At 35.5% G+C, this 17,763-nt stretch overlaps 1 protein-coding gene across 2 annotated transcripts in view; it reads right to left on the bottom strand.

The window, feature by feature from the left end:
- Positions 1–12,838, bottom strand: part of TDRD3 (tudor domain containing 3) — a 69,555-nt gene extending 56,717 nt beyond the window's left edge. Inside the window, exons 1-3 of one of the 2 annotated variants that reach the window (XM_085309484.1) lie at positions 12,754–12,838; positions 10,625–10,690; positions 320–480 (exon numbers count right to left, since the gene is read on the bottom strand). In XM_085309484.1, coding sequence (XP_085165610.1) covers positions 320–480; positions 10,625–10,648 — 185 coding nt within the window. In that variant the 5' untranslated portion in view covers positions 10,649–10,690; positions 12,754–12,838. The remainder of the gene's footprint in view (positions 1–319; positions 481–10,624; positions 10,691–12,753) is intronic. The other variant, XM_085309485.1, reaches the window with a different exon arrangement.
- Between the last annotated feature and the right edge of the window lie 4,925 nt (positions 12,839–17,763).

Genomic DNA, 17,763 nt, shown 5'->3' with positions numbered 1-17,763 from the left:
CCAATCTTGAGGGAAACACGCCACTGAAGCTCTACAACTTAACCACAGACTTTTGCCTTTACCGTGGTTTGAAATGGAACAACAGAAGAACACAGCTTTCTGGATAACAGAGGACACACATTATTTTTAAAATTAAAAAAACAGAACAGTAATAAAAAGAACAAAAGAGAAGTAACCAAACTTTGTCTTTTGCATTGCTGCTTCTCTGCCAAAAACAGGCTGTTTTGACATGCATTTTTTCCACACATTAGTAAGGATGCTTCCATTATGTTAAGGGCATTTAAGTACCAAGAAAAACTCTGAAAAGAAAGTTGTTCACCTTATTTTTGACATGCTACTGTATTCAATAGCTGTGCAGCTTGTGTGTCCATCAGTCATCTGCAAACGTAACATTCTGGGAGCAGCCTGAGATTCTTCATTATCCTTTGGTGCAGCAACATTGCGTATTTTCTGTATCTGTAGAACACATGGCCCTTGCAGCTATACATGCAAAATAGAAAAGATAAAAATGTTTGTTAACATCATGAAACAAACATACAATATTATCTAGACATACTAGCAGATGTCCCCAGGCAAAGCAAAGTATGATTTGATTAAGCAAGTCAGGTCCGATGTCTATCACTCATGATATTTTAGAGCATACAGTAAGTAAAAAGAGCTGTTCCAGAGAGAGAATCACAATGTTTTATAAATTCCACAATATAAATCATGGAAAAGCACACAAAAAAACACCATACACCAAACAAATGCTGCCACTTCCAAAATGCTACAGAGTACAGATAAGATTTCACATGCTGTACCCACAAATTCTCATTGCCATAGTGTTCTACAGAAAACAGCCAGTCTTGAAGACTAAGTTGCAACAAGACTGCATTTCAAATACAACTGTTTTGTAAAAACTGACTGGAAGCACAGCCTCTTCAAAGGTGCAACCAGAACGTAATATAATAATACATTAACCTCAAGGGACATCACTGTCTCTTGAGTTAGGTAAAGATGCAACATATCCATATCACAATTTATATCTTATTGAAAAAAAAATCCAACCAAATAAACAAACAAACAAAAAACACTCATCAACTTTGGGTTACAGCAGAGTAAACAATTGTGGTGGTTTTCTCTACTCCTTCATTGTGTAAGGAAGTAGGATTATTCTGATCTCTGAGAAATAACCCTGAACAATCTGCTACTCTCCTCTGATCTCCAGCACCCAAGAGAGAGCAGAAAAGATGAAAAAGAATGCACTTATCAGCTTCTTCCCTTTGAGAAACAGAGTAGGTAGCTCAGAAGAATATGAAGTGAGATCAAGTACCTAGAATGTGAATATATCTAAAAAGAAGAGGTAATTGAATAAATAAAAAACAGCAGCATGCGATTAGGAAAAAGAAATAAGAGCGACTTCATTTAGGGTGAGACACAAAAAACTGTCCTACAGTTTTGAAACAACAGCTAGTAATATAAATGATGTTTTCTGCATAGCTGTGATATTCTTCACACTTCCAAATGAATTTAAAATTTGAAAGACCATGCACCTTTTAAGACTTCAAATAAAATCACAAATTATAGAGTATTGTGGATGGATGATTTCTGGCAAGCTGAAGGGAGTAAGTTATGTTTATTTGAAATCTACTTAAACCTAAAACTTTTGTATCATTTTTCTTCAGTAATTGAAAGTTTGAGGAAAATAATGTAAACAAGGAGAAATTGCATCGAGTTTCAGTCATTTCTGAATGAACCTTATTTATGTCAATTATAATTATCTTACTAATTCTGTTTCTAATAGGAATGGAAATTTTTCTTCCCATGATTTCAATAGAATCAAATTGGATAGCGTACAGTGTGAAAACAAGTTTCTCTTTATTGGTTAACTTCAGCAAAGAAGTCACAGAAGATGATATTTTTTTTTTTTCCTCCTCTAGAAGTTCTATAGAAAAAGAGATTCTTTCTATAGTAGCAAAAGAACCACAGTGCTCATTCAGGTTGCTTCAATGCACTAACTTTAGGCTTGTCATAAATTAACAGTTTTCAGTTTTACACAATTTTATGAAAAATTCAGATGAAAAGGTATTAGGTAAATGAGAAGCATCTCTAGTTAGCCACATCTCTAGTTAGCCACATCTCTAGTTGGGTTTGGTACTCGGCCTGACCTTTACTGTGATGGTTATTTCTTGTATAAGTGTCTAACAAATTCTAGTTCTGGGTACTTGTTTGTCTTATTTAAATAATTGTTTGATAGTTCTCTTAAAAATCTGGAGCTTGAAGAAGTGAGAGCTAGGCTAACTATAAATACATATGCAAACATGCTCATGTTTGCTGTTATCTAGTGTAGCATACACTACAATAAAGCAGAGCTGCACATTCGTTGAGTTTAGACAACAGGGTCTGGTTCTTTAACATTTTTTCGCAATGGATATCACATGTTGTTTTGAAAAAACAGGTGCAAAAGTGAAAAAGGAGCTTGTAGCATTCTGAAAACATATCACGTAAACAACTATTATTTCTATGGTCTTAATCAAGACCTTAGAGCTTCTGTGTCTCCTAGCCTCAGTTCAGCTCAGTGTTTCTTCACCCTCACCTTTCTTTAAAAAAGAAAGAAAAAAACCCATAAAAAGCGCAACTGTGACAACAGAAAACAAATTCAGTTTTCCTGCAGAAAAAGGGACTACTATCACAGGATGTTAGGCAAATCCGGAAGGCAGACCTACTACCCCAGGACTCTTTGTGTTGATTACTGCAACAGTCGTCGTGAGAATCAGGACAGAAAACTATTCTGAGGCTCAAAAAAAATTTTTATTTCTCCCTCCGACTCCAAAATAGCTATGGTTAGTAGACACATCTACAAGTTTAGTCAGAAAGAGTCAGCCAGACTGAAAGTTGCTCAGTTGAACCACGACATATACAAAAAAGGTGAGAAAAAAGACAAGCTTTGCCCAATAAAAATTTCCTAGTGAATTATCAAGTATTCTATTAGAACTGGTTATATCCCATCTGATAAAGTTTCCATTATAAAATGCCCTGCCTTTGGTTGCCTTAAGTATATTGAACATGCCAGACAATTTCTACATCACTAGGACTTTTTCTCCCTGCCAGGACAGCGAAAGAGGAGAAAAATATTTTAAAACATCAGCTTAAACATCAATTTAATTATTTCTGAAAATTTCAGACCCATTAAAATCCTCTAAATGCAGTAAAGTTAAAAAAGATATGGTAGGCAATTCTAATAGTCAATTTTGCAAGTCGCTGTTCTCACTGAGCACAAGAAAATATCTCTCCAAACCCAGTAATGATTGGATCATGTAGGCGCTGCTTCCACAGCCAATAGAGTTCATCAGCCCAAAGTTACAAGGTCCTTAAGTTCACTCTGTTAACACTTGCTCCTAGCTCCTTCAAATCACAGGCTCCACAGAACTCCTCTTTCCCATGCTTTTGGTGACTTCTTTGATAGTACCAGGATGGGGGGGATGAAAGTCATCTGATGCTGGTACATTCCAAAACATCAAAGAAAGAGCAAAGTATAACTGCACTATTTGGAACAGAGGAACGACGGCACTGTCTAAATAATAATATGGGAATCTACACAAGAAACGAGTCATTCCACAAATATTTACAAACTGGACAAGCAACTGAACATGTGTTAACATTGGAATGCTGTGAAAAGCAGCTCAGGATGGCCTTAGAATAAAAAAACTAGATAAACACAACTATAAAAATATTTCTGTGTGCCACATTAGTAATGCTATAAATAGCTTTCAAGAAACAGATTCTAAAAGAAGTATATAAGTTAAAATACAGAACATAAGCAAAATGATTTGAGGAATGATGGTGTATTTCATAAGATCATTAATGATCTGCTTACCTTTTCAAGGTAAAAAAAAGGGAAATATTTCTACTATAATGTTAATTATTTAGCTTTGAAATTAATTTACACCAAAAAAACTGAATAAGACAGAGCTCTGAAATTTAAAATAACAGAAAGCGGCACAAGACTAATGACTGGAATTTGAAGTTTAATAAATCAAAAGGTAGAAATAAGGTATATAATGGTAACGGGGATAATGAATCTCTGAAACAAGCCATTGTTTTCTACAGTGCACAATGCTTTGAAATCAAGAACAGCTAACTATCTGGAAAGTCCAAAACAATTAGGGTTCAGCACAAAAAGCAACTGAATAAAAAATTAAAAGCATATGATAGATGCCAGAAGGATGCCTTTCGCATCCTAAAATCCACAATTGTATGACTGGGAAAAAACAGTCATTAGAATAAAAAGGAAGAAATCCTGAGTCTCTGATCTCAGTAAAGGAAAGATCTTGCCCAAAGACCTTGTTCACTTCACTATTTGGTGCATTATCCTTCCCTTTGATGTCATTTACAAATTTCACTATCACTCTTCATATTCTACTGAGTCATTAACCAAAATTATCTATCAAAATGACACTCTGGAACAGACTTTGTAGGACCACCTTGAAATGCGTTCATAATTTSGCAGTGAAGTATATGTACTTTGAGAGTGATTTTTCAAGCAGTCTAATGCTTAAATTATAATAGCACATTAACATAGTCAAAAGAAAAGTAAGTTATGCCATAAATGTAATATCATTAATAAATTTCACATTTTACAACTTCATATAGTCTTCTTTGCATTTTTATTCCATTAAAAATATTTCATGTATATTTATGATGGGGGGGGGGAGGACATTTCTTTTAAATCCTATGCAAACATGGCCATCTTGTGGTTAAGGCTGGTAATACTGATTTTTAGAGCCATGCAAGACACAGATACAAATGAGTGAATACAATATTTTTGAAAAACACTACACTAWAGTTGACAATCACCTATAATGGTCAAGTATCTAGGCTACTTCACATTCAGACTCTATGTCATCTCATACACAAATATTTGCATATTGCATTAATATCACAAAAGTTATTTTCCATGGAAAATAGAAATACACTGTATGCTCTCAACAAGCAAACAAGCAGTGCTGATCCTTGTCGCAAATGAAAGGAACAACTGTAGCATATAATTTCTATTGCTTTCTGAAGCATTTCTGAACAACAAATGACTACTTTCTTCTGAGATATTATATAAACAAATCATTCCTATCTCAACTATATTCTCTACTGACACAAAGCAAGTTCTATCTTTTATATGCTAAATGTATAGTTCTGTGACATTATTTTTATACATCCTATATATTACATTTTATATTAAGTAAGAGCACTTAAGTAGTCAGATCCGCTTTATTTTACTTTAGAAAAAAAAGTTAGAAAAGCAAAGATTCCATACATTATCTAACAATCTGGGCTAAAAATTGCAAAACATGAGTCATTCAGGAACACAATCTTTTCTTTGCAATCATTATTATTATCTGAAAGCTGGAATATTATCTCTCGCCTGCCAATGGTTCCCAGCTTTTTGGCAAAATAATTCCCTATGGTCTAGGATCTAAATAAAATACAGTAGGTTAAAAAATAAAGTAAATAAAATATTACTAAAAGTTCATATGTGAAAATTCATGGCTCCTTAATAGTACTGACAGAAGCATGCAGGTCCCCCAAATTTAAAAAGTCCCATAACACAGACCATTAAGGGCCATAATTTTCCTTGGTCCTGCCTGTTTCCTCCAGCTTCGTGAAACTACTGCAAGTGTTGCCTAGAATCTTTTGTCTATAAGAAAAGAAATGTTCTTTCCCTCAGTCTTTATTTTCACTCTTTAACTGCTAAAAATGGAAGAAATCTAGCACCATTGATCTGTCTCAATTATCTGACAACCTGGGAAACAAAAATACCTCGAATCACATTTCAAAAGGAAAATTTGGATCGCATTAGATTCCTGCATCATTCATGTCTACTGCCAAGTCCTTCAACCATAAAGCATAACCTCATCCAGAAAATTATCCAGCTCCCTTTAAGAACAGCTAGTTTTTTTTTGTCTTGACAACTGCTACCTGAAAAATATGTTCCAGAATAGTATTAGACTAATGACTAAATATCTTTTTTTTTTCAGTTTTCAACACAGACTTCTTCACAAATAGTTAAATCCACTTCTCTATAGAGAATTGTCCTCTAACTTAAAATAATCTTATTCCCCTTTTATTTTTCCTCCTTTCTGATATGCTCACAAAGTCTACAGCCCCTCCATGTTTCAATTTTGCTAAATTAAGAAACAAGCTCTTTCAACATACTTTTCCACATTCCTATTAATCCTCCTCCATATTTGCCACATCTGATTTACACCTTTCTCAAAACCAGTGACCAACACTATACAATCAGCATCTGCAACAGTCTAAGCAATGTCTTTTCAGACATGGAAATATCTCAGAAATAACTCCTAATTTCATTTACATATTCACAGCCCCATTGCATGTTTTACGGTCAACAATACTTTCTATAATCCAGTCTCTAACCTCTGCACTCCTTCCCAAGTACAGAGTTCCCAGCCTACAATAGGATTAACTGGCCCCAAACATGCAATTTCAAACTTCATACAAGTAAATTTAAATCATGTAATTCTTCCTATAGCATATGTCAAACTAATTTTGTATTTGAAAGGCAACCTTAATTTTGAGGCATGCATAAATTTCTTCTGCACTTTTAACACCAATAGTAATCAATCACAAGCTCATTTCCAACATTTGTCCTTGAAGAATCAGAAATCCAGCTTCTAGCTCTATATTTTCCTGTCATTACAAACAACTGATGACATCTTTTAATCAGTTCTTTAGCCATGTTGCACCTGTAGTACTTGGGCCCCTGTCCCTCATCCTTATTTACAAATTTCCTTGAGGCYCTGCACCAAGTACTTTCAGATTTTCCAGCCGAGTGAAACACATTAGACCTGGATCTGATATTCAATCATCTTACCAAAACACAAAACACTAAGCTAAATTTTTATGCTGTCCCTTGATAAAGCAGTTGCTTTTTACTCATTTATTTTTCTCTGAGTTTTAAAAATTCCTTCTCTCAAAAAATTCTGAATGATCAAACTAAGTGTTGTGAATCTCATACTATGATATTTGCTATCAAACCTGTGATATCATGAGTCAGTTTTCAGGATTCAGGATGAAGATCAACTGATCCTTTCTAACCTGACTGCACCAAATTTAAATTCTGCTTCCTCAGATACAGTAAGCGTAACTTCTAAATGCTCCCTTTCATCTTTAGAAACTGGAGACAAAGTATAAAACTAGGAACAAAATAAATTATCATTTATTTCTTTATTCTCTCGTCTTTTCCTCTAGCAGGCTTTAAGCCACAGCTCATTGTTCCTGACATGCAATTCTGCAAAATACAAGTGTATTTTTGGGTGCACATATGCAGTACCTTTCTCCTGTAAAGGGTGGCTGTTATCTCACAGCCATTTCAAAGCTCTACAGTTTTCAAGCACAGTCCTTTGTTTTGTGCAAAGTCCTTTGTATTTTGTGGTAACAAATGACAATTTCACTTTCTTTAATCTCAGACGAAAAACAGTAAAAACTCCAAGTGATAACTTGTACATCTAAACTTGAAACAAACCAAGTATGTAACAAGATTCTCTTGTATAAAAGTGATCAATTTTTGAGAAAAAAAGTAACTACAATGTTTCTCATTTAATTGACCATTTGAACTATGGTAGAAATTTAGAAAACATTTGCTCCGAAAGAAACAGACCACTTACTAGGTATACTTTCAGTAATGAATGAATATTAAAAATAATCTTCAAAGAAATCAACAGAACACATGACWAAACTCTGAAAATTACAAATCACTTTCAAAATGAAACCATGTTTCAATTGCAAAACTAAGGTGAGCATTACCACACACACAAACCTTACTTTGATGACTACATTTAACAAAATACAGTTGAATCTGGTCAATATTGTATAACCTGAAATCCAAAATTCCATAATACTTCAATTAAGCAACTGAGGAACAAACAATGCTAAAGCAGCTGGTAAAGAAAATAATTTGTTTTGTGTGTTTTCCACAGCTCAAGAACAGGAAATTGAAGTGAAATAAAAATAGTCAAGCCATAGATATGAGAAATAGCTAAATAGAAATAGCGCTGAAATATCTCAAACAGCATGCTGCCCAAAAACCTAAAGAGGTAAACAATCAATCAGTAGTATTTCAATAAAATAGCAGAAAATGTTTTCACAATACTCACAAAAAGATAGTTTAATAATTGTATTTCTTATTTTATGGAACTAAGTTTAGGGGAAAAGTTTTATTTCATGTACAGACTATTGTCTGACTAAAACTATGATCTATCCTGCAACGGAGAATGTCTCAAGTGGGCTTTTCAGAAGCTGATGATATTAATGACCCCCCCTTTCTTCAAAGGAGAAAGATACACAGCTGTAGACTGTGTTACATCAGTCACTGCTCCACTCAGACAACAGCATCAGCAGAAAAAATACAAATCCAAACAGCTGCAAATAGCTTCTTTTCTCAATCTTTCTTTCTTAAAAGAAGCCTGCCTTGATTTACTACTACATCAAATTTCAACAGTATTGAAATGCATTTACCAAGAACATCAGTGATACAGATTGTCAATATTTAGAAGTTAAGAATAATGATTTGAATTGAAAACTACCACTTGTTTTAAAATAAAACTCATTGATTTATACATTCTGCTGGCTAAATACAAGGAAGAAAACAGCAAGGGCATACTGATGAGGGCAAACTTAATTCTTCAACTAAATACACAATATGTGTCAAAATTTTAGTACAAAGTTTTGATTATAACACCACTCTGTTGCATACAAAGTGCTGTATCATTTTGCACTTTATCCACCTACCCTGTACGATATACAGTTGTAGGTAAACAAGAGGTTTATAATCATGTATATTAGTGGGTAAATCAAGATACTATTAACATATATCATTATGTATCATAATCATACAGCTGCTTTGCTTTCATTCTTAGCCTGCTTTGCTGCTCTTGCAACATAAAGGGGGGGGGGGAAATATTGTTTTGTGAAATTCTAATTCCATGTCAAAACAAAACAGGTTAAATCACAGAATTATACAGAACAGTTGAGGTTGGAAGTGACGTCTGCAGACCATCTAGTCCAATCAACCTGCTCAAGCTGGGRTACCTATAGCACATTGCACAGGATCATGTCCAGGTGGGTTTTGAATATCTCCAGAGAAGAAGACTCCACAGCCTCTCTGGGCAACCTGTGCCAGTGCTCCGTCACTCTCACAGGGAAGAAATTTTTCCTTCTATTCAGGTGGAACTTCCTGTATTTCAATTTATGCCCATTGCCTCTTGTCCTGTCACTGGGCACCACTGAAAAGAGTCTGGCCCTATTCTCTTGACATCTTCCCTTCAGATACTTACACACATTGATAAGATCCCCCCCCTCAGTCTTCTCTTCCCTAGGCTGAAGAGGCCCAGCTCTTGCAGCTGTTCCTCATAGGGCAGGTGCTCCTCTGATCATCTTCGTAGCCCTATGCTGGACTCTCTCCAGTAGCTCCATGTCTCTCTTGTACTGAGGTGCCCAGAACCAGACACAGCACTCCAGATGTGTCACCAGGGCCAAGCAGAGTGGCAGGACCATCTCCCTCGACCTGCTGGCAGTACTCTTCCTAATGCACCCCAGGAGACCATTGTCCTTCTCAGCTATGAGAGTACATTGCTGGCTCAAGGTTAACTAGTTGTCCACCAGAACAGGTTTCCAGTAGGTCAGCCCTGAGTCTGTACTTGTACATGCAGGTATTCCTCCCCAGGCGCAGGACCCTGCACTTCCCTCTGTCGAACTTCATGAGGTTCCTCTCCACCCAACTCTCCAGCCTGTTCAGATCTCTCCGAATGGCAGCACAGCCTTCTGGTGTATCAGCCACTCCTCCTAGCTTCCAGGGTCGAAAAAGAGGTCGAAAAAGACTAGACCCAGTACTGACCCCAGGGGGACACCACTAGCCACAGGCCTCCAACTAGTCTCCACGCCACTGATGACGACCCTCTGAGCTTTGCCTTTCAGCCAGTTCTCAATTCACCTCACTGTCCACTCATCTAACCCATACTTGCTGAGCTTCTCTCAGAGGATGTTATGGGRGACAGTGTCAAAAGCCTTGCTGAAGTCAAGATAGATGAGGAGAGAGCAGTGGATGTTGTCTACCCAGCCAGTTGTTCCATCATAGAAGACTGTCAGATTGGTTAAGCATGCTTTCCCCTTGGTGAATCCATGCTGACTACTTCTGATCGCCTTCTTATCCTTCACATGCTTAGAGATGGCATTCAGGATGACCTGCTCCATTACCTTTCCAGGGATGGAGGTGAGGCTGACTGGCCTGCAGTCTCCTGGGTCCTCCTCCTTGCCCTTTCTGAAGGCTGGAGTGACGTTAGCTTTCTTCCAGACCTCAGGCAAAGCAGTTTCTGACCGATAAACTAAGGTGCTAGGAATACTCACATTTATCTAAGACTTTTTAAAGACAAGAAAAAAATAAAAAAGAGCTTTCTCTCTAAGGTCTAATGGGCAAATTACTATGTTAATATATTTATGCTACAAAATATATACCAGCTTTATTTGCACGTGATATAATGACAAAAGACAGAATAATGCAGCACAGAACATTGTTATCATACAAAACTCACAGAAGACAGAAAAAGTGAAGTTGATAGTTAACATTGTCTACCTTTTCTACCTTTCCACCATTCATGTCACTGGGGAGGAATTTCTTGCCAATGGTTCTTAAATCTGTCTGAAATTAAAACAGAAGACAAGAGAATATTAACCTAAAATATCCTGTTTAAAAAAAAAAAAAAAAACTTAAAAACTTACTACCATAAAATAGGAAAAAAGAAGGATATTCTTTCTGCTATTATGCAATGTCCACTGTTTATAGACCACATAAAACCCACCCCTTTAAGAATAATTAAATAACTGAAAAAGTAGGAAAAACACCTTTTATATCACAAAATTAAAACTAGACGAAAGGTTTTTCAAAATGAATTGTTTTGTTTTTTTAATAGTACTTTTCTCATTTTAAGAATGATTAGATGCAATTCTGATGTTTAATACAAGTGACTGACAACTGACCCATCATCTGTCACTTATTTATCTGAATTTTACACACACACACAMAAAAAAAATTATAAACTGTTCCCACAATGTTCCATATCCATTTAATTGACAAATGTCTAGTGAAATGCTTTGAAATCCAAGTCGCAGGAAGGAGAGATAACCTTTACAAATCCTTTGCAATATCTCATACAAAATAAAAATATTTGAAGGACTAAAAGCATGTTTCCATCTCTTTGGTAAATATTTTTAAAAGTACATGGAAAAGATCAATTGACTTCTTGGTTTCTTCTGCCCCAAATGGTACTCCAAAAGCCAACAAAAGATGTGAATTTTGTAACTTGACAGTTTGCACTTTCCTCCAAAACACACTGCTATTCCCTACCTAGCCAACAGACAACTTAATCTTCTGGCATCAAAAATGGTAACAGACTTCGTAACAAATACTGATAAGCAATTAAAACAGTCTTGGAAAACTTGCATAAAATTTCTCTTTTATTTTACTGTGATTAGCAAACAAATAAACAAACTTAAATACAACACACACACATGCACAAATGATCATCTTTGTACTTGCTTCAGCAGGTGCTCACATGCAAGGTGAGCACAGCAATTTGGAAGTATATTTTTTTAAAAAACCAAGAATACATTCTCAGACTTATATAAGTATATTACTACAAGTCTGAGATAAGCATATTACTACAAGTCTGAGAACAAATCATATTACAATTTTGCATTACCTCTTTTCAAACTCGTTACACGAATTTGTGCAGGTACATATGCGAGTAATCGAAGACATACTTAGAAGAATAAATGAGGAGAGGAAATCTTTTTTTCAGAATATCTTCTTAAACCAACAGTGGTTGAATTTCAATTAAGATACACAAAACAATTTTCACCAAATCTCCTTACAATTTCATTAAGAAGCATCAGTTTTCTCAAGTGTTCTACTATATCATTTTCTCCTCTTGGAACTACATACAATTGTTACAAAAGAAAAAGTTTACATAAATCCATAGAGCATGTAAAAGCTTTAATATTTCTGATATGAATGACTCAGAAGACCTACTCAAAGAAAAATTCTCCTTCTCATCCTATTAACAGGATAACAAAAATACACAACTGAGATATCTCACTCTTAGAATTAGAATTCTGAAACAACAAAATTCACATACTTTGAGTCCTTCCAAATGTTCAATTTCTTTGTTTTCAAGTTATTTATTTATTGGCAGAAATATATGACTACTAATCTAGATTTCTACAGTAAATCAAAAAAAAACTCCTTCTAGTTACATATGTATGTACAGGAAAATTCACCATTAGATTGCATCTGTTTTAAGGAATATCATGCTCAGAAATTAAAGGCATTGWGCAAGTATGCCTTACTCATCACATTTGCACTATAACTTCACACCATTGTCTGTCTACAACACTTTGAATCTTACTATTTGGCTGCATTTTGACAACATTTCACAAACATAAAAGTATTTTCTTTACTGCAAATTATGTTCATTTTACTCCCTCAAGTTTCACCATGTGCAATAGGTGTATTTTCCAAGCAAAGTTCTAAAATAACTCATATATTACTGCAGGTGTCCAAAGGTGGGAGAGAACTCTTTAACCTTTATGTAAATCACATAGAAGAGTCTATTTACTTAATTAGCTTGACAAACTTGCACCTGAGCAGTTACAGATATGATTTTTAGCATGATTTGTCAAAAAAAAAGTTCAATCATAACTTACATTAAGGGCAACTAGGATAATGTCATTTGTATTGACTTTTTCAGAGGAACTTATGCAAGCTTCAATTCCTTCATCTGAAAGATACCTATTAAAGAAAAAAATATATATACATTAGTACATCACATGAATACATAACAGGCAAACATTTTTCACATATAAAGATTATTTAGTTTATACCCTCTATATTAGTGACATCAGAAGCACATATTAACAAAAATAACAAGAAAACCCTCAAACTTGAAGAATGATTCCTTGAAATCAATCCCCTTACACTGAGACATGACTGAATAAGAAATTCCTTTTTCCATAAATTCTTAGGAAAAAAAAACAAAATACAGCCATCATTCAAATTAAATCACAGAGGGTAACCCCTTATGCCCTCAAGTACCTGTTTTAAATCAACCGCTTCGGGCTTTACTCACTATTCAAGTGGAATACTTCTACTCATACACTTGCGGGAAAAAAAAAGAGAGCGGAAAATAAAAAGTGCAATACTGTTTCTAAAGAGCAAGACTGTAGTTAAACCTGTAAAGGTTGGGGCATGTAACAATACCATCCTTGAAAAATTTTGCTTCCCTGGGCTACAAAGTAACTGACAACAGTAGAGGAGCACTACCTTGTACCAATAGCCAAGTATGGTGAAAAGGTTTCAATAAAAACAGAAAACCTCCTACACAATCACATTCAGAAATAGCACTTGTGACCTTTATGTTGGTAGTCAGGGATCAGTAATTTCCTGCCAAAAATCTGTCAGGATACAATAAATTTGTTCAGCAGAAAAATCAAGAAAAAAAGGTAATTGATTCAACTTAAAAGGTCTGACCTATTCTGACCTTCAAAATATTTTTAAAATGATAATTTTGACTTGTGTGGTCAGAAATTGTGACTTTTGTTATTAATTTTTCCTCTTTTCCTATTGAGAGCCCTAGTTCTCACGTTTGTGTAGCTGGCAATCTGCCTTCTCTACAYACATCTTCATTTTATTTACTATATCACAGCAACCATTAAATAATTGGTATTTACTGGATATTGAACCTGACACAGTACTTGCCCAAAATACAGTCAGGTATTGTACTAACTACCTGACAAGGAATTACRTTCCCCAAAGAATAAAGCAGCAATTTAATCTACATGAAGCTTTCTTTTTAACACATATTAAAAATAAATTTTCCAGAGTATTTCAAGAAATCTTTCTTKAAAAAGAAAATATTGTCCATGGCGTAACAGATAAGATAAAACACTTCAAGGGAAGTAGACTTGATAAACCTTTTTGATTCTGGCCCCGACAGSGCAAACATCACCCTCTCCAGCCCTGACAGCGTTGCCAGACTAATTAATGATCCTGGTTCTACTCTCCAGACACCTGATACGACCCCTAAACTGTTCAAGTCAGACAACAAGATCTAGCAAATCCTGACAAAACACTGGAGGGGGAAAAAATGCACCTGGAGTGAAGGGGAGGAAAAAAAAAAAAAAATCCTGTATAACAGCAGGAGAAGAAAACGGACTGYTTCTGCTGCAGAAGCGGCATGCTTCAGCAGAGTAAGGTGGCAGGATTTATTAGGCTGCGCAGGAATGCAGGATTTCTCAGCTGAGCGACTCTGAGCTCAAGCGCTACAACCTGTGCAGATTCAAATAACTGCTTTGAATTAGCAGATGGATCTTGTTAACTCGAGTGAGTCAGAATGTAAAGCAGAACAGAATTCCCACTCTCAGTGTCAGAAGGAACTGGAACAGATACATCCTACAGGCAAAATCCTACACTTGAGGCTTCRATTGTGATTTAATTATACCAGCCATAAACTTCCTGAAAAGAGTGGTACCATAAATTCTACAAGTTTACCTTCTGTTATCTTCAGCATAAAATTGAACATAAGGCGTACTGGTGGGGGGAAAAAAAAATACAATCTCATAAGCTGAATCTTAGACTGYTGGGCAAGCTGTGGAAAGGTTCTTCCTCTTCCATTTTTAATGCAAATGAAGGAATTCTTCAATTCTGTTGGGACTAACAGAACCAGAATTCTGTTACAGAATTACGTACTCTAGTTTTTATATGTAGGCACTAATGTTTTCATAAATAAGTAAATATTTATATAGAAAGAGTGACCAAGTAAGAATTTGAGCTAGAACTAGAACTTCCCACACAGGGTAAAATTTAATTCTGCTATCATCCAATGCACCACTCAGGCGCATTTCCATCTCTCCCTTCAAAGTAAAGGCTGAGACATAGTTGAAAAGTTCCAGTGTAGTGAGATGAACTAAACTGCTAACTTAAAAATGGAACGTTTCGATTAAAGCAGAGTGAGGGCTTGCTTTTTTTTCTGCTTTTTGTTTGTTTGTTTGAGATAGAAAGATGAATACAAAAACAATGGAAAAGACTATTCATTTTTGACTTGTATTAACTTAAGCAACAACTCTTAACAAAAGCATTGCCCATCTGACTGAAATCTCTACCAGTGCAACAGAGGCAACAACAGTGAGTGCCCTTTGGGGACATCTGCCAGCTTGTTTTGCTGAAAAGCTGCAATGATCGCTAAAAGAATGATCCATGCAGTTGTTAAAATATTCTCCAAAAAAGCAACATCTGTAAATATCAAAGGGTGAATAGTTTTTCAGAATTTTTCTTTTGTTTTTAGAAGTATTTATTACATGAAAGCATGTATGACTTAAATACATTAGAACAATTTTCAGGAACAAAAGTACTTTCATCAAGAAGAAAGAGCAAATCAACAATTATCTCAGCAAAACTCTGCTGAAGGACTTCCAAAAAGAAGAAGCAGAATTGAAAGAGCTTTCCAATAGCTCATCAGGTTCTGCTTCTGTGCAACCAGACCTCCGAGTGCAAGAAATYATCTGCAGCAGGGCAATGAACCACAACCAGCCCACAAGCAACCAGAACAGATTTTTCCTTCCTTAATGGAAGCCTGGAATGAACAYACCAAGCCAATCTTTTCTATTTTGCCCTAATAACCCCTCCTATATAGACTGCTTTACGCAGCACTGCAAATTCAGAATGCATTTAGATTTTCTTTATAACCTTATGAAAAGATTTTTATTGAAATTAAATGATCTTGTTTTCTCATTGTTTAACTTTGAACATTTCCTGCCACAGGCTCACAAATTACTTAATTTAAGAAAAAAATAAAGTCAGTGTTTGAAGAAAATTGCAAGTGTACTTATGGCRGAAAAACATATCACCTCTCTCAAATGTAAAACAATGTGAAAGGGAGTTTAAATCTGCAAAATTAATCCTTCGGTTGGCATAAAATATACGAATTATAAAGTCTCAAATTCTTTTTTTCAGACTCTAAAGAAAACAAAGGCCCCTTTTCTATCTGCTTTCAGTACAGGTATGTGATACACTGCAGGAAGGACCCTTACAGCATAAGGCTAGTCTTTTATTCTCTATATTAAACGAAGAAAAAGACTCTGCCTGAGCCAAAAAAGAAAAACCCTCCTCAGAAGTCAGAGAGAACAGCACTGAAACTCTGTGTCTTTGTATTACATTCGTTGAAGTGCCTCACAAAATCTATATTGCCTGTTCTGCACATTTTTCAGGAGACCAGGACCTGCCACCAGCCTAACTAATGAAGGCTGAAGTATGAAGTGATTCTACTACATTCCTCTTGCCAGAAGGCCAGAAGCAACCCCCAGTCGTCCGTCCACTAGACCACACTGCAAGGAGGAGCTCGTGAACCGATAAAGCCCAAGACACCTCCAGCAGCGCCATGCTCTGTGTCCTGGCTAATTCATGCTCTCTGCATCCCAAGTTGTCTCATCCTTCTGCAACAAGGTAAAGGGGCGGAGCGAATAAGTCAAGCATAAAAATTGTGCTACTGCAGCAACAAATTTCCCTTTGTATTTCCTCTTAAGAAGCATTTCAGAATTACGCACATTTGGTTGAAGGAAAGGAGCAAGAGAGGGGAAGAAAAACGATAAAATAGAGAAATAGAGGAATGAGTGAAAAAGTAGACTAGACTCACTAGACTTCTTTTTCAAACATCTTTAAAAACAATTTCAAAGGTTATAAATTGAAGTAATGCAGACGATTCAACTGACATCAAAGGAATTATAATTAAGTAATGCTGTACGAGTCAGGTAGGGATTTTGTGGCCTTAGAACACTAAAAAAAAAAAAAAAAAAAAAAAAAAAAAAAAAAAAAAAAAAAAAAAAAAAAATATAAAAAAAAAAAAAAAAAAAAAAAAAAAGACAAAGCTCCTCAAATAGTTGAGATGTTTATTTGTGGAACATTCTCTTGGGAGAAGAGACCAGAAGGGAGCGGAAATAATGCAGTGGAAGGAAAATAAATGCTTCTGTTGCAATTCTTCCACGTTGTTTGCTAAAACCTGAGGGATATTTTTCTCACCTATTCCTCCCAGAACCCCCCCCACTCATTTAAGACATAACAGTACAATCCCCTTAGCAACAGCTTTTGTCAGAAGAACACCTACATTTCAAACTAAAGAAATGGAAGTACACAGATTCTAACACTTTCCAGTGAAAAGCAACAATGAAGCTATTATTAAAACAAAACCATTAGTAACAAACCAGCATTTTCTATACGATCCATTCACGTATAAATTTAAATCTGGAATTTTCCGTATAAGATTCTTAGAAAACTAGGAAAAGATTCTTAAAAAAAAATAGGTAACCACCCTAGGTAACACACAGACAGAATTCTTTTCTTCTGTTCCATCATATCAATTTACTATCTCACCTTTGTATGTTACAAGCATGTGCACTCTCCATTGTAGTGCTTTCCATGGTTGAGGGCTATAATCCTGTGGTACCAATTTCAGCTGTCTTTCTGCTCATCTTATTTTATCTTCTGCTTTACTTTATCAAGGTTACATCTTACATAACCTAAATACACAGATTACTGTTAATGCTATGCTGTATTTATTTGTAGAGAGTATTCCAATGTCTCTTACTTGGTAATGCCACAAAAGATGAGAGAACAATTTTAACAATAAAACTCGTAAAATATAAGCAGAGGGCAATACAAAAGAA

Source organism: Rhea americana, unplaced genomic scaffold, assembly GCF_003343005.1.
Source record: "Rhea americana isolate MKP2758 unplaced genomic scaffold, rheAme1 scaffold_3, whole genome shotgun sequence".
NCBI classification, from domain to species: Eukaryota; Metazoa; Chordata; class Aves; order Rheiformes; family Rheidae; genus Rhea; species Rhea americana.
The sequence above is the reverse complement of the archived record's forward strand: the minus strand, read 5'-3'. Positions and strand labels throughout refer to the sequence as shown.